This window comes from Pleurodeles waltl, chromosome 7 (genome assembly GCF_031143425.1).
Source record: "Pleurodeles waltl isolate 20211129_DDA chromosome 7, aPleWal1.hap1.20221129, whole genome shotgun sequence".
Classification (NCBI taxonomy): Eukaryota; Metazoa; Chordata; class Amphibia; order Caudata; family Salamandridae; genus Pleurodeles; species Pleurodeles waltl.
In genome coordinates this window covers 167,774,013-167,795,762 of record NC_090446.1, presented here as the reverse complement: position 1 = coordinate 167,795,762, position 21,750 = coordinate 167,774,013, and the positions used below count along the sequence as shown (strand labels likewise).

The window sequence follows — 21,750 nt, the reverse complement described above, 5'->3', positions numbered from 1 at the left end:
TCCAAGAAAAGCTGCAACTTTGTTTCCAGCAGCTTTAAAGAACCCTGCAAGCTCCCCGCAAGAAGCGTGAGACTTGCAACACTGCACCCGGCGACCCCGACTCGGCTGGTGGCGATCCAACACCTCAGGAGGGACCCCAGGACTACTCTGATACTGTGAGTACCAAAACCTGTCCCCCCTGAGTCCCCACAGCGCCGCCTGCAGAGGGAATCCCGAGGCTTCCCCTGACCGCGACTCTTTGAACCTAAAGTCCCGACGCCTGGGAGAGACCCTGCACCCGCAGCCCCCAGGACCTGAAGGACCGGACTTTCACTGGAGAAGTGACCCCCAGGAGTCCCTCTCCCTTGCCCAAGTGGAGGTTTCCCCGAGGAATCCCCCCCTTGCCTGCCTGCAGCGCTGAAGAGATCCCTAGATCTCCCATTGACTTCCATTACAAACCCGACGCTTGTTTCTACACTGCACCCGGCCGCCCCCGCGCTGCTGAGGGTGAAATTTCTGTGTGGACTTGTGTCCCCCCCGGTGCCCTACAAAACCCCCCTGGTCTGCCCTCCGAAGACGCGGGTACTTACCTGCAAGCAGACCGGAACCGGGGCACCCCCTTCTCTCCATTCTAGCCTATGTGTTTTGGGCACCACTTTGAACTCTGCACCTGACCGGCCCTGAGCTGCTGGTGTGGTGACTTTGGGGTTGCTCTGAACCCCCAACGGTGGGCTACCTTGGACCAAGAACTAAGCCCTGTAAGTGTCTTACTTACCTGGTTAACCTAACAAATACTTACCTCCCCTAGGAACTGTGAAAATTGCACTAAGTGTCCACTTTTAAAACAGCTATTTGTGAATAACTTGAAAAGTATACATGCAATTTTGATGATTTGAAGTTCCTAAAGTACTTACCTGCAATACCTTTCGAATGAGATATTACATGTAGAATTTGAACCTGTGGTTCTTAAAATAAACTAAGAAAAGATATTTTTCTATAACAAAACCTATTGGCTGGATTTGTCTCCGAGTGTGTGTACCTCATTTATTGTCTATGTGTATGTACAACAAGTGCTTAACACTACTCCTTGGATAAGCCTCCTGCTCGACCACACTACCACAAAATAGAGCATTAGTATTATCTATTTTTACCACTATTTTACCTCTAAGGGGAACCCTTGGACTCTGTGCATGCTATTCCTTACTTTGAAATAGCACATACAGAGCCAACTTCCTACAGTGGGCTTGTGTCCCCTCCGGTGCCCTACAAAACCCCCCTGGTCTGCCCTCCGAAGACGCGGGTACTTACCTGCAAGCAGACCGGAACCGGGGCACCCCCTTCTCTCCATTCTAGCCTATGTGTTTTGGGCACCGCTTTGAACTCTGCACCTGACCGGCCCTGAGCTGCTGGTGTGGTGACTTTGGGGTTGCTCTGAACCCCCAACGGTGGGCTACCTTGGACCAAGAACTAAGCCCTGTAAGTGTCTTACTTACCTGGTTAACCTAACAAATACTTACCTCCCCTAGGAACTGTGAAAATTGCACTAAGTGTCCACTTTTAAAACAGCTATTTGTGAATAACTTGAAAAGTATACATGCAATTTTGATGATTTGAAGTTCCTAAAGTACTTACCTGCAATACCTTTCGAATGAGATATTACATGTAGAATTTGAACCTGTGGTTCTTAAAATAAACTAAGAAAAGATATTTTTCTATACAAAACCTATTGGCTGGATTTGTCTCTGAGTGTGTGTACCTCATTTATTGTCTATGTGTATGTACAACAAATGCTTAACACTACTCCTTGGATAAGCCTACTGCTCGACCACACTACCACAAAATAGAGCATTAGTATTATCTCTTTTTGCCACTATCTTACCTCTAAGGGGAACCCTTGGACTCTGTGCATACTATTCCTTACTTTGAAATAGTGCATACAGAGGCAACTTCCTACAGTCAGTGTTTTCCTTTATCACTTATGTCTCCACTAATCTAGTAATCTGTCGGCTTGTAATGTACAGCAGTGCTTGTGATCTGACCATGGACTGTGTAGGAAGTTGGCTCTGTATGTGCTATTCCAAAGTAAGGAATAGCATGCACAGAGTCCAAGGGTTCCCCTTAGAGGTAAAATAGTGGTAAAAATAGATAATACTAATGCTCTATTTTGTGGTAGTGTGGTCAAGCAGTAGGCTTATCCAAGGAGTAGTGTTAAGCATTTGTTGTACATACACATAGACAATAAATGAGGTACTCACACTCAGAGACAAATCCAGCCAATAGGTTTTGTTATAGAAAAATATCTTTTCTTAGTTTATTTTAAGAACCACAGGTTCAAATTTAACATGTAATATCTTGTTTGAAAGGTATTGCAGGTAAGTACATTAGGAACTTTGAATCATTTCAATTGCATGTATACTTTTCAAGTTATTCACAAATAGCTATTTCAAAAGTGGACACAGTGCAATTTTCACAGTTCCTGGGGGAGGTAAGTTTTTGTTAGTTTTACCAGGTAAGTAAGACACTTACAGGGTTCAGTTCTTGGTCCAAGGTAGCCCACCGTTGGGGGTTCAGAGCAACCCCAAAGTCACCACACCAGCAGCTCAGGGCCGGTCAGGTGCAGAGTTCAAAGTGGTGCCCAAAACGCATAGGCTAGAATGGAGAGAAGGGGGTGCCCCGGTTCCGGTCTGCTTGCAGGTAAGTACCCGCGTCTTCGGAGGGCAGACCAGGGGAGTTTTGTAGGGCACCGGGGGGGACACAAGCCCACACAGAAATTTCACCCTCAGCAGCGCGGGGGCGGCCGGGTGCAGTGTAGAAACAAGCGTCGGGTTTTCAATGTTAGTCTGAGAGATCAAGGGATCTCTTCAGCGCTGCAGGCAGGCAAGGGGGGGCTTCCTCGGGGAAACCTCCACTTGGGCAAGGGAGAGGGACTCCTGGGGGTCACTTCTGCAGTGAAAGTCCGGTCCTTCAGGTCCTGGGGGCTGCGGGTGCAGGGTCTTTTCCAGGCGTCGGGACTTAGGTTTCAGAGAGTCGCGGTCAGGGGAAGCCTCGGGATTCCCTCTGCAGGCGGCGCTGTGGGGGCTCAGGGGGGACAGGTTTTGGTACTCAGTCGTAGAGTAGTCCGGGGGTCCTCCCTGAGGTGTTGGTTCTCCACCCGCCGAGTCAGGGTCGCCGGGTGCAGTGTTGCAAGTCTCACGCTTCTTGCGGGGAGTTGCAGGGTTCTTTAAAGCTGCTTCTTGAAACAAAGTTGCAGTCTTTTTGGAGCAGGTCCGCTGTCCTCGGGAGTTTCTTGTCGTCGTCGAAGCAGGGCAGTCCTCAGAGGATTCAGAGGTCGCTGGTCCCTTTGGAAGGCGTCGCTGGAGCAGAGTTCTTTGGAAGGCAGGAGACCGGCCGGTGAGTTTCTGGAGCCAAGGCAGTTGTTGTCTTCTGGTCTTCCTCTGCAGGGGTTTTCAGCTGGGCAGTCCTTCTTCTTGTTGTTTGCAGGAATCTAATTTTCTAGGGTTCAGGGTAGCCCTTAAATACTAAATTTAAGGGCGTGTTTAGGTCTGGGGGGTTAGTAGCCAATGGCTACTAGCCCTGAGGGTGGGTACACCCTCTTTGTGCCTCCTCCCAAGGGGAGGGGGTCACAATCCTAACCCTATTGGGGGAATCCTCCATCTGCAAGATGGAGGATTTCTAAAAGTGAGTCACCTCAGCTCAGGACACCTTAGGGGCTGTCCTGACTGGCCAGTGACTCCTCCTTGTTGCTTTCTTTGTTCCCTCCAGCCTTGCCGCCAAAAGTGGGGGCCGTGGCCGGAGGGGGCGGGCAACTCCACTAAGCTGGAGTGCCCTGCTGGGCTGTGACAAAGGGGTGAGCCTTTGAGGCTTACCGCCAGGTGTTACAGCTCCTGCCTGGGGGAGGTGTTAGCATCTCCACCCAGTGCAGGCTTTGTTACTGGCCTCAGAGTGACAAAGGCACTCTCCCCATGGGGCCAGCAACATGTCTCTAGTGTGGCAGGCTGCTGGAACTAGTCAGCCTACACAGACAGTCGGTTAAGTTTCAGGGGGCACCTCTAAGGTGCCCTCTGGGGTGTATTTTGCAATAAAATGTACACTGGCATCAGTGTGCATTTATTGTGCTGAGAAGTTTGATACCAAACTTCCCAGTTTTCAGTGTAGCCATTATGGTGCTGTGGAGTTCGTGTTTGACAGACTCCCAGACCATATACTCTTATGGCTACCCTGCACTTACAATGTCTAAGGTTTTGTTTAGACACTGTAGGGGTACCATGCTCATGCACTGGTACCCTCACCTATGGTATAGTGCACCCTGCCTTAGGGCTGTAAGGCCTGCTAGAGAGGTGTCTTACCTATACTGCATAGGCAGTGAGAGGCTGGCATGGCACCCTGAGGGGAGTGCCATGTCGACTTACTCGTTTTGTCCTCACTAGCACACACAAGCTGGCAAGCAGTGTGTCTGTGCTGAGTGAGAGGTCTCCAGGGTGGCATAAGACATGCTGCAGCCCTTAGAGACCTTCCTTGGCATCAGGGCCCTTGGTACTAGAAGTACCAGTTACAAGGGACTTATCTGGATGCCAGGGTCTGCCAATTGTGGATACAAAAGTACAGGTTAGGGAAAGAACACTGGTGCTGGGGCCTGGTTAGCAGGCCTCAGCACACTTTCAATTGTAAACATAGCATCAGCAAAGGCAAAGTCAGGGGGCAACCATGCCAAGGAGGCATTTCCTTACACAACCCCCCCCCCCCCCCCCCCCCCCAAACGAAAGAGGATGAGACTAACCTTTCCCAAGAGAGTCTTCATTTTCTAAGTGGAAGAACCTGGAAAGGCCATCTGCATTGGCATGGGCAGTCCCAGGTCTGTGTTCCACTATAAAGTCCATTCCCTGTAGGGAGATGGACCACCTCAACAGTTTAGGATTTTCACCTTTCATTTGCATCAGCCATTTGAGAGGTCTGTGGTCAGTTTGAACTAGGAAGTGAGTCCCAAAGAGGTATGGTCTCAGCTTCTTCAGGGACCAAACCACAGCAAAGGCCTCCCTCTCAATGGCACTCCAACGCTGCTCCCTGGGGAGTAACCTCCTGCTAATGAAAGCAACAGGCTGGTCAAGGCCATCATCATTTGTTTGGGACAAAACTGCCCCTATCCCATGTTCAGAGGCATCTGTCTGCACAATGAACTGCTTAGAATAATCTGGAGCTTTTAGAACTGGTGCTGAGCACATTGCTTGTTTCAGGGTGTCAAAGGCCTGTTGGCATTCCACAGTCCAGTTCACTTTCTTGGGCATTTTCTTGGAGGTGAGTTCAGTGAGGGCTGTCACAATGGATCCATATCCCTTCACAAACCTCCTGTAATACCCAGTCAAGCCAAGGAATGCCCTGACTTGAGTCTGGGTTTTTGGAGCTACCCAGTCCAGAATAGTCTGGATCTTGGGTTGGAGTGGCTGAACTTGGCCTCCACCTACAAGGTGGCCCAAGTAAACCACAGTTCCCTGCCCTATCTGGCATTTGGATGCCTTGATAGAGAGGCCTGCAGATTGCAGAGCCTTCAAAACCTTCTTCAGGTGGACCAGGTGATCCTGCCAGGTGGAGCTAAAGACAGCAATATCATCAAGATAAGCTGTGCTAAAGGACTCCAAGCCAGCAAGGACTTGATTCACCAACCTTTGGAAGGTGGCAGGGGCATTCTTTAAACCAAAGGGCATAACAGTAAACTGATAATGCCCATCAGGTTTGGAGAATGCTGTTTTCTCTTTTGCTCCAGGTGCCATTTTTATTTGCCAGTACCCTGCTGTCAAGTCAAAGGTACTTAAGAATTTGGCAGCACCTAATTTGTCTATGAGCTCATCAGCTCTAGGAATTGGATGAGCATCTGTCTTGGTGACAGAATTGAGCCCTCTGTAGTCCACACAAAACCTCATCTCTTTCTTTCCATCTTTGGTGTGAGGTTTGGGGACTAAGACCACTGGGCTAGCCCAGGGGATGTCAGAGCGCTCAATTACTCCCAATTCCAGCATCTTGTGGACTTCCACCTTGATGCTTTCCTTAACATGGTCAGACTGTCTAAAGATTTTGTTTTTGACAGGCATGCTGTCTCCTGTGTCCACATCATGGGTACACAGGTGTGTCTGACCAGGGGTTAAGGAGAAGAGTTCAGGAAACTGTTGTAGGACTCTCCTACAATCAGCTTGCTGTTGGCCAGAGAGGGTGTCTGAGTAGATCACTCCATCTACTGAGCCATCTTTTGGGTCTGATGACAGAAGATCAGGGAGAGGTTCACTCTCTGCCTCCTGATCCTCATCTGTTACCATCAACAGATTCACATCAGCCCTGTCATGGAAGAGCTTAAGGCGGTTCACATGAATCACCCTCTTGGGGCTCCTGCTTGTGCCCAGGTCCACCAGGTAGGTGACCTGACTCTTCCTTTCCAGCACTGGGTAAGGGCCACTCCATTTGTCCTGGAGTGCCCTGGGAGCCACAGGCTCCAGAACCCAGACTTTCTGCCCTGGTTGGAACTCAACCATTGCAGCCTTTTGGTCATACCAAAACTTCTGGAGCTGTTGGCTGGCCTCAAGGTTTTTGGTTGCCTTTTCCATGTACTCTGCCATTCTAGAGCGAAGGCCAAGTACATAGTCCACTATGTCTTGTTTAGGCTCATGAAGAGGTCTCTCCCAGCCTTCTTTAACAAGAGCAAGTGGTCCCCTTACAGGGTGACCAAACAGAAGTTCAAAGGGTGAGAACCCTACTCCCTTCTGTGGCACCTCTCTGTAAGCAAAAAGCAGACATGGCAAGAGGACATCCCATCTCCTTTTGAGTTTTTCTGGGAGCCCCATGATCATGCCTTTTAATGTCTTGTTGAATCTCTCAACTAAGCCATTAGTTTGTGGATGGTATGGTGTAGTGAATTTGTAAGTCACTCCACACTCATTCCACATGTGTTTTAGGTATGCTGACATGAAGTTGGTACCTCTGTCAGACACCACCTCCTTAGGGAAACCCACTCTGGTAAAGATACCAATGAGGGCCTTGGCTACTGCAGGGGCAGTAGTCGACGTAAGGGGAATAGCTTCAGGATACCTAGTAGCATGATCCACTACTACTAGGATGTACATATTTCCTGAGGCTGTGGGAGGTTCCAGTGGACCAACTATGTCCACACCCACTCTTTCAAAGGGGACCCCCACCACTTGAAGTGGAATGAGGGGGGCCTTTGGGTGCCCACCTGTCTTACCACTGGATTGACAGGTGGGGCAGGAGAGGCAAAACTCCTTAACCTTCTGGGACATATTGGGCCAGTAGAAGTGGTTGACTAACCTCTCCCACGTCTTGGTTTGTCCCAAATGCCCAGCAAGGGGAATATCGTGGGCTAAGGTCAGAATAAACTCTCTGAACGACTGAGGCACTACCACTCTCCTAGTGGCACCAGGTTTGGGGTCTCTGGCCTCAGTGTACAGGAGTCCATCTTCCCAATAGACCCTATGTGTTCCATTTTTCTTGCCCTTGGACTCTTCAGCAGCTTGCTGCCTAAGGCCTTCAAGAGAGGGACAGGTTTCTTGTCCCTTACACAGCTCTTCCCTTGAGGGTCCCCCTGGGCCTAAGAGCTCAACCTGATAAGGTTCAAGCTCCAAAGGCTCAGTTCCCTCAGAGGGCAGAACTTCTTCCTGAGAAGAGAGGTTCTCTTTTTCTGACTGTGTTGCAGTTGGTTTCCCAACTGACTTTCCTTTTCTCTTGGTAGGCTGGGCCATTTTTCCAGACTCCAGCTCTACTTTTTCACCCTGTGCCTTGCATTGTGCTCTTGTTTTTACACACACCAGTTCAGGGATACCCAGCATGGCTGCATGGGTTTTTAGCTATACCTCAGCCCATGCTGAGGACTCCAGGTCATTTCCAAGCAGACAGTCTACTGGGATGTTTGAGGAGACCACCACCTGTTTCAGGCCATTGACCCCTCCCCATTCTAAAGTTACCATTGCCATGGGATGTGCTTTAGTTTGATTGTCAGTATTGGTGACTGTATAAGTTTTTCCAGTCAGGTATTGGCCAGGGGAAACCAGTTTCTCTGTCACCATGGTGACACTGGCACATGTATCCCTCAGGCCCTCTACACTTGTCCCATTAATAAAGAGCTTCTGCCTGTATTTTTGCATGTTAGGCGGCCAGGCAGCTAGTGTGGCTAAATCCACCCCACCCTCAGAGACTAGAGTAGCTTCAGTGTGGACCCTGATTTGCTCTGGGCACACTGTTGATCCCACTTGGAGACTAGTCATTCCAGTGTTACCTGGATTGGAGTTTGGAGTGGAACTTTTCTTGGGACAGGCCTTGTCTCCAGTTTGGTGTCCAGACTGACTACAGTTTCGACACCAGGCCTTTTTGGGATCAAAGTTTTTACCCTTGTACCCAGGATTGTTTTGTGAAGAGGCTCTGGGCCCACCCTCCTGTGCAGGTTTTTGGGGGCCTGTAGAAGACTCTTTACTATTTTTAGTTTTGGCTGTCTCACCACCTTTCCCCTGGGGAGGTTTTGTGACCCCTTTCTTTTGGTCACCCCCCTGTGGAAGTTTTGGACACCCTAGTCTTGATCCAATGGTCCGCCTTCTTTCCCAATTCTTGGGGAGAAATTGGTCCTAGGTCTACCAGATGCTGATGCAGTTTATCATTGAAACAATTACTTAACAGGTGTTCTTTCACAAATAAATTGTACAGCCCATCATAATTACTTACACCACTGCCTTGTATCCAACCATCTAGTGTTTTTACTGAGTAGTCTACAAAGTCAACCCAGGTCTGGCTCGAGGATTTTTGAGCCCCCCTGAATCTAATCCTATACTCCTCAGTGGAGAATCCAAAGCCCTCAATCAGGGTACCCTTCATGAGGTCATAAGATTCTGCATCTTTTCCAGAGAGTGTGAGGAGTCTATCCCTACACTTTCCTGTGAACATTTCCCAAAGGAGAGCACCCCAGTGAGATCTGTTCACTTTTCTGGTTACACAAGCCCTCTCAAAAGCTGTGAACCATTTGGTGATGTCATCACCATCTTCATATTTAGTTACAATCCCTTTAGGGATTTTCAACATGTCAGGAGAATCTCTGACCCTATTTATGTTGCTGCCACCATTGATGGGTCCTAGGCCCATCTCTTGTCTTTCCCTTTCTATGGCTAGAATCTGTCTTTCCAAAGCCAATCTTTTGGCCATCCTGGCTAACTGGATGTCCTTTTCACTGGAGTTATCCTCAGTGATTTCAGAGTTGTTGGTCCCTCCTGTGAGGGAGCCAGCATCTCTGACTAGTATTTTTGGAGTCAGGGCTTGAGAGGCCCTGCCCTCCCTAGATAGGACTGGTAGGGGGGAATCTTCCTCCAATTCACTATCATCTTCCTCTGAGTTGCACCCTCAGAGGGGTTGGCTCTTTCAAACTCTGCCAAAAGCTCCTGGAGCTGTACTTTGGTAGGTTTGGGGCCCATTGCTATTTTCTTTAGTTTACAGAGTGACCTTAGCTCTCTCATCTGTAGATGGAGGTAAGGTGTGGTGTCGAGTTCCACCACAGCCACATCTGTGCTAGACATTTTGCTTCTAAAAGTTGGAATACTTTTTAAGAATCTACAACTGGTTCTAGAATCTAATTCAAACTTTTACAAACTTTTAAACTCTAAAAGAAATGCTAAACAGGATCTAACACAAGGCCCTAGCAGGTCTTTTAAGAATTTAGAAAACTTTTCAAATTGCAAAAATCAATTTCTAATGACAATTTTGGAATTTGTCGTGTGATCAGGTATTGGCTGAGTAGTCCAGCAAATGCAAAGTCTTGTACCCCACCGCTGATCCACCAATGTAGGAAGTTGGCTCTGTATGTGCTATTCCAAAGTAAGGAATAGCATGCACAGAGTCCAAGGGTTCCCCTTAGAGGTAAAATAGTGGTAAAAATAGATAATACTAATGCTCTATTTTGTGGTAGTGTGGTCGAGCAGTAGGCTTATCCAAGGAGTAGTGTTAAGCATTTGTTGTACATACACATAGACAATAAATGAGGTACACACACTCAGAGACAAATCCAGCCAATAGGTTTTGTTATAGAAAAATATCTTTTCTTAGTTTATTTTAAGAACCACAGGTTCAAATTTAACATGTAATATTTTGTTTGAAAGGTATTGCAGGTAAGTACATTAGGAACTTTGAATCATTTCAATTGCATGTATACTTTTCAAGTTATTCACAAATAGCTACTTTAAAAGTGGACACTTAGTGCAATTTTCACAGTTCCTGGGGGAGGTAAGTTTTTGTTAGTTTTACCAGGTAAGTAAGACACTTACAGGGTTCAGTTCTTGGTCCAAGGTAGCCCACCGTTGGGGGTTCAGAGCAACCCCAAAGTCACCACACCAGCAGCTCAGGGCCGGTCAGGTGCAGAGTTCAAAGTGGTGCCCAAAACGCATAGGCTAGAATGGAGAGAAGGGGGTGCCCCGGTTCCGGTCTGCTTGCAGGTAAGTAATTGCGTCTTCGGAGGGCAGACCAGGGGGGTTTTGTAGGGCACCGGGGGGGACACAAGCCCACACAGAAATTTCACCCTCAGCAGCGCGGGGGCTGCCGGGTGCAGTGTAGAAACAAGCGTCGGGTTTTCAATGTTAGTCTGAGAGATCAAGGGATCTCTTCAGCGCTGCAGGCAGGCAAGGGGGGGCTTCCTCGGGGAAACCTCCACTTGGGCAAGGGAGAGGGACTCCTGGGGGTCACTTCTGCAGTGAAAGTCCGGTCCTTCAGGTCCTGGGGGCTGCGGGTGCAGGGTCTTTTCCAGGCGTCGGGACTTAGGTTTCAGAGAGTCGCGGTCCGGGGAAGCCTCGGTATTCCCTCTGCAGGCGGCGCTGTGGGGGCTCAGGGGGGACAGGTTTTGGTACTCACAGTCGTAGAGTAGTCCGGGGGTCCTCCCTGAGGTGTTGGTTCTCCACCCGCCGAGTCGGGGTCGCCGGGTGCAGTGTTGCAAGTCTCACGCTTCTTGCGGGGAGTTGCAGGGTTCTTTAAAGCTGCTTCTTGAAACAAAGTTGCAGTCTTTTTGGAGCAGGTCCGCTGTCCTCGGGAGTTTCTTGTCGTCGTCGAAGCAGGGCAGTCCTCAGAGGATTCAGAGGTCGCTGGTCCCTTTGGAAGGCGTCGCTGGAGCAGAGTTCTTTGGAAGGCAGGAGACAGGCCGGTGAGTTTCTGGAGCCAAGGCAGTTGTTGTCTTCTGGTCTTCCTCTGCAGGGGTTTTCAGCTGGGCAGTCCTTCTTCTTGTTGTTTGCAGGAATCTAATTTTCTAGGGTTCAGGGTAGCCCTTAAATACTAAATTTAAGGGCGTGTTTAGGTCTGGGGGGTTAGTAGCCAATGGCTACTAGCCCTGAGGGTGGGTACACCCTCTTTGTGCCTCCTCCCAAGGGGAGGGGGTCACAATCCTAACCCTATTGGGGGAATCCTCCATCTGCAAGATGGAGGATTTCTAAAAGTGAGTCACCTCAGCTCAGGACACCTTAGGGGCTGTCCTGACTGGCCAGTGACTCCTCCTTGTTGCTTTCTTTGTTCCCTCCAGCCTTGCCGCCAAAAGTGGGGGCCGTGGCCGAAGGGGGCGGGCAACTCCACTAAGCTGGAGTGCCCTGCTGGGCTGTGACAAAGGGGTGAGCCTTTGAGGCTTACCGCCAGGTGTTACAGCTCCTGCCTGGGGGAGGTGTTAGCATCTCCACCCAGTGCAGGCTTTGTTACTGGCCTCAGAGTGACAAAGGCACTCTCCCCATGGGGCCAGCAACATGTCTCTAGTGTGGCAGGCTGCTGGAACTAGTCAGCCTACACAGACAGTCGGTTAAGTTTCAGGGGGCACCTCTAAGGTGCCCTCTGGGGTGTATTTTGCAATAAAATGTACACTGGCATCAGTGTGCATTTATTGTGCTGAGAAGTTTGATTCCAAACTTCCCAGTTTTCAGTGTAGCCATTATGGTGCTGTGGAGTTCGTGTTTGACAGACTCCCAGACCATATACTCTTATGGCTACCCTGCACTTACAATGTCTAAGGTTTTGTTTAGACACTGTAGGGGTACCATGCTCATGCACTGGTACCCTCACCTATGGTATAGTGCACCCTGCCTTAGGGCTGTAAGGCCTGCTAGAGGGGTGTCTTACCTATACTGCATAGGCAGTGAGAGGCTGGCATGGCACCCTGAGGGGAGTGCCATGTCGACTTACTCGTTTTGTCCTCACTAGCACACACAAGCTGGCAAGCAGTGTGTCTGTGCTGAGTGAGAGGTCTCCAGGGTGGCATAAGACATGCTGCAGCCCTTAGAGACCTTCCTTGGCATCAGGGCCCTTGGTACTAGAAGTACCAGTTACAAGGGACTTATCTGGATGCCAGGGTCTGCCAATTGTGGGTACAAAAGTACAGGTTAGGGAAAGAACACTGGTGCTGGGGCCTGGTTAGCAGGCCTCAGCACACTTTCAATTGTAAACATAGCATCAGCAAAGGCAAAAAGTCAGGGGGCAACCATGCCAAGGAGGCATTTCCTTACAGACAGTAAACAACAAACTCCTGGGTACCCACCACTGAGTAACATTATGCACCCCTTTCAATCTCCCTAACCAAATATAGACCAGTAGGGATTAGGGTAACTCAACTCCCGTTTACAACTGAAGGGAAAACCCCTCTCCCACTTACTCCCCTCCCCAAAAACCCCTGCGGAAGGGCAGGGCAACAACGTACTGTTCTGTTGTACAACGGAGGAGTACCTCTCAACAACAACCTCCAGTGACTCAAGCTGGACCTCTGCATCTGACTCTTGGTCATCAACTTTTCGCAGCACCTAATAAATTAATTTCAGTTGTGATTGAGTATCTTTCTTTCAAGTGTCGTCCTGGTGTGTATGATGGCAGCTAAAATATCCAATGGAGATGGTTCCCCACCTCCTCCTGCCCAGTTCTGTCGCTCCCTTGCTGTGCCATGCCCATAGCCACTCTAAGTGGCATACTGTAGGATGTTATTAGACTGTGAGGGGCCAGTTGGCTTGGTTTTTCCTGTCCTCATTGTCAGAGTGTAGGTAAGTACTCTTTGACATGGTCAACCCCACTTTCTGCCTGGTACTTGATGCAGGTTTGACTGAAAGTGCACTGGGCTCCTGCTAACCAAGATTGCATTGCCAGATCTCTTTCCCTAAAACTGTGCAGTTGTTCCCCAATTGGCCATACCTTTGGCATGCCTATAAGTCCCTAGTAAATGCTGCCCCTAGTACCTAGGGCATGAGTACCAAGGAGGGTCCCCAGTGGCTGCAGCATGTATTTGGATATCCGCAGGGACCCTCACCTAGTACATGCAAGACTGACACTAGAGGCTGGGTGTCTCGGTGCAGCTAAAAGGGAAAACAACATGGCACACAGCATGTGTAGGAAAGTGCCCTCTTTCTTGGCAGGGTTACCACCATTTTCTGCCTGTTATCAGTATGTTTGACTGTCTACTGGGATCCTGCTAACCAGGACCCCAGTAGTTCTGCTCTTGTACCTTTTTCTTCCCACAATTGGCATACTGGCCCCCCCATGTAAGTCCCTAGTATATGGTACCTAGTGACCCAGGGCATTGGGGCTCCAGGGCATCCATATGTGCTGCAACAATTATCCTGCCACCCATAGGGAGCCCATGCCAAGGGTTCTGCAGGCCTGCCATTTCAGCCTTTGTGAAACGGGTGCATACACCCGTTTCACTACAGGTCACTACAACAGGTCCCCCCCTATGGTAGGCCCTCTCAGCCCAGAGGGCAGGGTGCAGGTACCTGTGTGTGAGGGCACCCCTGCACTAGCAGAGGTGCCCCCACAAACTCCAGATGCGTTTTACTGGACTTTGCGAGTGCGGGGATGCCTGTACTGGGCATAGGTCACTACCTATGCCCAGCAACATAATGGTAACTCCGAACCTGGGCATGTTTGGTATCAAACATGTCGGAATCATACCCCAATACTGTTGCAAGCATTGGAAGTATGATTCCATGCACTAGGGGACCCCCAACATTGCTACCACCAGTCTTACAGGGTTTTCCGGGCAGCCCAGCTACTGCCACTCCTCGGGTTTCTGCCCTCCTCTTGCTTGATCTGATCAAGCCCAGGAAGGCAGAACAAAGGATTTCCTTTGGGAGAGGGAGGCAACACCCTCTCCCTTTGGAAATAGGTGTGACTGGCTTGGGAGGGGTAGCCTCCCCAAGCCACTGGTTTGCTTTGAAGGGTACATTTGGTGCCCCCCGTGCATAAACCAGTCCACACCGGTTCAGGGACCCCCAGTCCCTGCTCTGGCACGAAACTGAACAATGGAAAGGGGAGTGACCCCACTCCCCTGGCCATCACCACCCCAGGGGTAGTGCCCAGAACTCCTCCATAAGGTCTCTGCCATCTTGTTTCCAAGGTTGGCAGGGAACTCTGGGAGGATCTGAGTGGCCAGGCAGGTGACGTCAGAGCCCCCTCCTGATAGGTTCTTACGTGGTTAGATGACCAATCCCCCCTCTCAGGGCTATTTCGGTTCTCTCTCTTGGGTGGGTCCTCAGATTCAGCTTGCAAGATTCCAGCAGGACTCCTCTGCAGCCTCCACTTCGACTTATGACCACTCAAACCCCGACTGGACCCTCCAGGAACTGACAAATGCTGCTACAATGAAGACCCTTCTGTAACTTTGTTTCCACATCTCTTGCCAGCTTTGCAACATTTCCCCAGCCATGCATTTCCCCAGCCATGCATCCTCAAAAGACTGCATCTCATCAGCCTGCACAAGAAGGAGGAACCTCCCTTGGAGTGAAAGAGTAACTCCCCTGCAATTACCTACAGCAAACGACGACCGACTGCGTGGATCCTCTCCTCATCTTGAGCTGCGTGGATCATGCATCACAGGTGGTGGTCCAGAGTAGGCCTCTTGGTCCTCTCTGCCAGCTGTCCAACTTTGGCGGAGGTAAGCCTTTGCCTTCCCACACAGAACAGTACCTCAATGCACCGCGTCTCTTGCAGCTGCCAAGCCTTGTTTACATCTCCTCCAGGGGATCTTCAGGCAATGTGTAGCTCCTCCCCCCAGCACTCCATCCTGGAAAGCACAGCCTCCTGCGGCTTGGGATCCACTTTTGTAGTGCTGCATGGGCTTCTTCTGTGTCCCTGTCCTGTGGGACTCCTATGGGTGCTGTCTCTGCTCCTGTGGAGACTCTGCGACACTGAGGGTCCCTTGTGACTCCCCCTCCTGGTTGATTCATCCTGGGTTTTGCTGATCCCCCAGCAGCACATCTTTTCCACTAACCAAGAGTTTGCCTTTGCCAAAGCTTGTTGGTGGAATTTCTGCACAGACACCCAACTTCAATCTTCCTTCCAGCGTGGGACCTCATCTCGATCCATCAGGAACTTCTCTCCAGCTCCAGGGCTGCAGTGCTGACCTGTTCTTCATCACCGTCGACCAGCTCCTGCAGCTACAGCTGGGTGGTTAGTAGCTCCTACTCCTCCTGGACCAGACTGTGACTCTTGGACTTTGTCCCCTCTCTCCACAGGTAGTCTTTCTTCAGGATTCCACCTCAGGTTTTCTTGCAGTCTTGACTGGGCGTCTTCTTTTTCTTCTATTCCTCCTTTTGGGTGGTTTGGGGAAAATCCAGTGATTTACTCCTGCATTGCTGGCCACTGGGGGGGTACTGTTTTTCTTGCCTCTGTTGTTTTCTAGTACTCCCAGCTCCCCTCTACTCATTTTACCTACCTAGGTGGGGGGGGGTACCTAATACGCATTCCATTTTTTTAGTATATGGTTTGAGCTCCCCCACCTAGGGTCACTATTGGTTATTGCTATCTATACTGTTTTTTAACCTTTTATATGTGTATTTCTGATTGCTAGTGTATATATTTAGTGTACTACTTACCTCCTAATGGTGGGTTACCCTTCTAGTATTTTGTGGTATTGTGTGACCAAAAATAAAGTAGGTTTATTTTTGTACAACTGAGTGTTTTCTTTCATGTGTGTAAGTGCTGTGTGGCTACAGTGGTATTGCATGAGCTTTGCATGTCTCCTAGATAAGCCTTAGCTGCTCATCCACAGCTATAACTAAAGAGCCTGGCTTCTAGACACTGCCTACCCTTCACTGAGAGGGGATATCTGGACCTGGTATAAGGTGTAAGTACCTTATGTGCCCACCACACACTAGGCCAGTTTCCTACAGCCTGAGTGCCATGCATGCATGCAATTATTTGTAAGCCAGCCTTACCGCAAGCCTAACAGCCCTAAGGCAGAGTGCATTATATTACATGTGTGGATATACCTGCAAGAGCAGATATGCCCCTGCTATATCCTTGTTGATGCTTAGAAATAGTAAGCGAACAGAGAAGCCATTTCTAAGTACATGTGCTGGACACTGTTTAAAACGAGTTCCCAAGCTACATGATGGCTTTGCTGAAAAAAGGGATATTTGGTATCAAACATCTCATATTAATTAAGCCTCACTTATGCCAGTGATGGATTTATTAATACCTGCACCCAGAGGCCCCCTGAAAAACCTACCACTACCCATGAGCTGGCTCACTAGTTCTAACTAGCCTGCCGCCACCAGACATGTTGGTCTCCCCGGGTGAGAGCCTTTGCTCTTGGGTGGACAGAAACAGTCTGCTCTGGCAGGGGTATTAGCACACCTCTCCCAACAGGATGACCTGGGAATCTGCATTCCAGGACAGGGGGCTTCAAAGAAGCCCACCGCCTTTGATAGGTAGATCTGGTTTCCATCAAAGGAGAGGATGCCAACTCCCTGTCCCAGGGCACATTCGGCGCTGGGACAGGTGGGAAAATTAGTAGTCAGAGGTGTGCCCACCTCTCAGGTCAGTCTTACTCCTAAGGAGAGCTGCCTGATATGGACACAACCTTTTAAATTCTGCCCTCTTGGTGATGGCAGAACTAGGAACTCTGTGACAGGGTAATGCCCACTTCCCACAAGAAGTTGTCATATAGGGAGTGTAGTGACCCCATGGGTAAGTAGCCCACTAGCTACTACCTAACACTCCCTGAAACACCCCTAAATCCAGTATTTAGGGGAGCCCTGGCACCAGGTAATCAGATCATGCTGACCTGAGGGACACTCCAGAAACGAAAAAGTAAGAACTGAAGACAAATGACTGATTCAGTACTAACCCTGTCTGCTAACTTTGATAGTCGTGCCAAAGTTGCCTTGTCCTCCAACTGCTAAAAATTCCAAAAGCCCGAGAAGACTGCCGGCCTTCACCCCAGTGCAAGGGAACTCCTGTGGAGTGTGCTCCCCCCTCATCCTTGCAGGCACCAAAAAACCACTGAAGAGGGTACGAACCACCAAAACCTGTCACCGGACAGCACCACTGCACCGAGCCTCCCAGCTCATGTTGAAGTGGGCCAACAGTGCCAGAACGGTTCCCCAGCCTCTCCAGAGACAGTCCATTGTGGGTTTCCCCACTGCAACCTTCACACCGATGCTTGCGGTGTTTGTGTAGGCCCCCCTCAGCCTCGAAGGCTTCCGGTTGCAGCAGCCAGATGGTTCACTGCACCTGTATGCCTGGACCCATGGTGTGTCTGCGTCCCCCAGGCTCATGAGACTTGAGCCCACTTGTTGGTTCACCTGGACTGGTCCCCTAGTCCACAGCTGCAGTCTTTCTGTGGGCTCCCCTCCACCGCAGTCGATCACAGGCACCTGACAGTCCAAGAACCCTCTGCACTTGGGCGCCCCAGACCAGGAGAAGAGGACCATTGGTGTCCCTATGTCCCCGAGCATCGCAAGACCTGAGCCCACTCGGTGTCTCACCCTGACTGGACACCCCTTCCTAACCTGCAGCCTCTTTTCAACTGGACCTATTCACCATTGACTAATATTGGGCACCTGGAGCCGTACTACATCTCTGCACTTGAGCACCCGGTGTAACAGTCTGGTGTGGCCCTGACTTGTCCAGTACTTAAGTCCAGGAGATTGGTCCTGTAAGTTGCTGTTCTGTACCAGTTTGTCTTATTTGTTTTTCCTCCATAGGATAACATTACAACTTTCAAGAATTGCACTGTCAACTTTTCTACACTGTAAAGATTTCTCTTGCAAAGTGTACTTACCTGATCATATTGATTCTGGTGCCAAAACATATATAAAGATCCTTGTTATTTTTGTAAATTGGTGTGGATCTCGGTATTGAGTTATGCATCTTATTTATTGACCCTGTGTGTATTTGCAGATGTCTACCACTCCTCTCTGATAAGCCTAAGGCCGCTCGACCACACTACCCCAAAAAAGCACTTTGTCCACTAGCAAGGGAACCTCTGGTCTCTTTGCACGGTATATCTCATTTTGATATACCATCTAAAGAGCAAGCTTCCTACACCGAAGCACCTCTATGCATGAACTCAGGTGAGTGCTGACTCCAGGTCGTTTGCCAGAGAGCATCCTGCCCCCCACCACTATTCTTATCTGCAGCCAGTCCAGTACGTTCCAGAGGGGACCATGGAGTGCCAAAGTCCACATTGGGGAGCTCGATCTCCTGCTTCACGCCCGTTGGAGAGGGCCTGGTCCCGCAGTCACTCCGGCCACCCCATCTAGCAGGTGTCCAGATAGAACAGTCCTCTCATTTAAGCCCACAAATTATACAACCCCATGCTCAGTTTCACCAGTACTTCAAAGTTTCAAGCCCTCAAGTCTCCACAGCTCTCTAGGTCTGCTCCTAATTGTGCCCCTCACAGCCGATTGCAGAAAAGGCTACCGGTTGGTCTCTTCTCATCACAGCCAACGGCAGACATGGCCCCCCTCTATAATCACGCTCCCAGTGTGTTTCATCATTTGTTTGCCCCCTCATTACATCCCATGGGGCCCCAGCATAGGGGACCGGCTCACCACTGTGGTCTCCTCCAGGACCCAGATATGGGCAGCCTCTTGCTGTACTCTGCTGTTCCTCAAAGAGGGAATCTCTAGGTTTTGCTGTATGTAAGGGCTGCTCTAGCTGTGTGTGTTTGTGGCCCCAGGCACATGTCCTCCTCTCCTGTACTGCCCTTGTCAGCTGCACCACCTTTCATGTTAGTCAGGTGTTCAGGTGGGAACTGGACTGCCCCTCAACTCCTCTGGACTCTCGTTGATGGGAAGATCACTCTGTGTGGCTAGCAGGCGGAGCTGCATCTAAGCTCGGTGCAGTCCTCTCCTGGCAGGGCAGACACCTCTCCTGTAGTCTGATTTGCCTTTGTCTATACCAGTCCACCTCACCTAGTCCACATCACCTATAACGCCACCCATGCGACACCAGGAGGCAATCAAGTAGTCCTAGCACAGACACAGATCACTGTCACCACATTTTTAGCACTTGTGGATGGTGCCTGGTGCATGCAGACATGAGGATTTATTTCAGGATATTTGCCTCGCATACCAGAGCTCACGGCAAAGGCATCTAGACTACAATCCTGCTAGGACACACCCTGAAATCCTGCCTGGTTAATAACATGCAAAATTCTGTCTTCTGTAGATGGTTTAGTTTCTTGCTGTTTAGCTATGCAGTAGTCCTGTCTTCTGTAGGCTGTTTTGTGTCTTGTTAGTAGGCAAAATTTAATGACCCATCTCCTCCATCATTTTTGGTCTTGGCATACAATAAATACAACTTAACAGTTCGTACGTTAGATCAGTTTATTCTGATTTATCAACAAAATGTGATGGCAAACTTGTTATCAAGCACTACTTGAAACCGCGCCACTCTCTGAGCTTTGCTAAAAAGCTCCCTAAAAAAAAGAATGCTCCAAAGTGAATTTCTGTGATTATCTTTTCAGGTACTTTATTGTATCATGTTAGTTTTGCAAATGATATCTAAATACTAATTGGGAAAATGTCAGCGTGTGGGGGTGTTGTGTTTTTTTGTGTGTGTATATATATATTTAAATCAGGCCACCTTGAAGCAGAGTGCTAGACAACATAGACCTTTGCCCACCACTGTTATTCTCTTGATGAACAACTTCTTCAATAAGTGTTTATTTAGACTTAAAAGAAAACCATCTGATTTGCTTTTTAGACAACTTGTTAGAAATTCCTTGGATGAACTCTTATGCCCACCATCCACTGTGGAAGGCCAGACAGATGAAAGGGCTCTGCTGGATCAACTGCATACTTTACTTAGTAATACAGATGCCACAGGCCTAGAGGAAATTGATCGGGCATTGGGGATACCTGATCTTGTTAATCAGGTAAGTATATTTAGGCAAACTATCTTTGTTTCACCATCTTGCATAAGACTGTAGGAAATTTTCTTCATAGAATTAATGTTCTGTGAGCATTCTGGGCAAATTTTGATGATAGCTTGTTCACACATTGAGAAATGGGGCAAATGTGACCGTTTAAGGAGTAGAGTTTATATCAAAAGTTCAATTTCAAAAGGGCGGTTTGTCTTTAAACTGTCAGTATCATTTGGTAGTTAATTTTTAAAACTCTTTGCTAAATATTCCTCCAAATTTTATCCAAATATATATTTGTCAATACCACTTACTGTTGCATCACTTTAATTGGTGCAGTATATCAAAATTGACTGTTGTGCTCCCTGAGCTATTCTTGTTAGGTTGGGCCTAGGCAGCGCACAGCGCTGTCTGCAAAATATGTAGCATTCAATCTTTGAGCTTTTAACCACGCCCACTTTTGCCATTTGTTCTTTGTTGTGCCATTCAAAAATGCTGGGTTTTTATTAGTGCATTGGTTATGATTCTCCCGCCTTCAGGTGCTTGGTTCACGCCCAGGCGATTTCACGCAGTGTTCTTTTTTTGTTGTCCATCCATGGTTCCTCCTGGTCTGCCATTGCAATGCATGATTACCAGATGGCTCCACGGCTTTGCACATCACTTACTGTCCCGTGCCGTTCTTCTCACTTGTCCCACAACACTGCTTGCGATTTAGTAATCAATAGATGTCTTTTTTCAGCAGGGTACTATATGCTGATGTTTACCTATTACTGAAAGTGCTTGTTTTTTTTCTTGGTTATTCTTCTGACATACAAGTGATCGAGTCCCCTTCCCAACAGGCTACTGATAATACCTTTTACCTCTCGTTGGCAGATGAATCGCTTAGTATCAATTAGTCCGAAATTTGAAGTTAAAAAAAAAAAAAAAGCTGTCATGCTGGGAAAATAATTGAGCAGCCATGTCTCTGGTATTCACTCACGTTAAGGCACCCAGATATGACCAGAACGTTTAGGTGAAACTTTCTAAAATTATGTGTTATACATTCTCACAACAAAAATGATATTAGAAAGAGTTTCACTTGCATCAAATCGGTAGTGTGGAAAGTTAGGAGGACTGATCTATCTCAGTGAACACAGGTGAGGCAGCAGGCTGAGAGACCTAAACCTCTATCCCCTTTGCAGACTACCTCGTTTGCATGTGTTACACAAGTCTCTGTTGTGTGTTAATTTGAAGGACTGCAAGAACTGTTCCCACAACAAGGCACATGTGTTGCAATAGCCCTCGCTTTAATCACATCACCCACACTGCAAGTCAAGGGAAGGGTGAATACCATCCGCCCAGACTCAGACATCAGCTAAAAAATTAGCTGAGAGACGAGACTGCTAGTAAAAGCATAAAGCCCCAAGAGACCACTGCATTACTTACTGCCATTCTCTTTTCATGTGGTTATGCTCTCTAGGGGCACACTACATGGTTACATGACCATGTTTCTTTCAAATGCTATACATTATGTGGTCCCCTCAAGGGACTGTTCTGAGCATTACAGTCAAGATACTACATTTTTCGCTGCACTTGGAAACTTGCACCATAATGGTTTGCAGGGCGTTCCTTTTACAAAACATTGTTGCCTATAACTCACC

The 21,750-nt window shown here is 48.8% G+C and overlaps 1 protein-coding gene across 8 annotated transcripts in view; it reads left to right on the top strand.

Moving 5' to 3' along the window:
- Window positions 1–21,750, top strand: part of NCOA3 (nuclear receptor coactivator 3) — a 558,025-nt gene that overhangs the window by 400,409 nt on the left and 135,866 nt on the right. For all 8 annotated transcript variants that reach the window (XM_069243454.1, XM_069243453.1, XM_069243457.1 and 5 more), the window contains one exon: window positions 19,954–20,125. In XM_069243454.1, coding sequence (XP_069099555.1) covers window positions 19,954–20,125 — 172 coding nt within the window. The remainder of the gene's footprint in view (window positions 1–19,953; window positions 20,126–21,750) is intronic.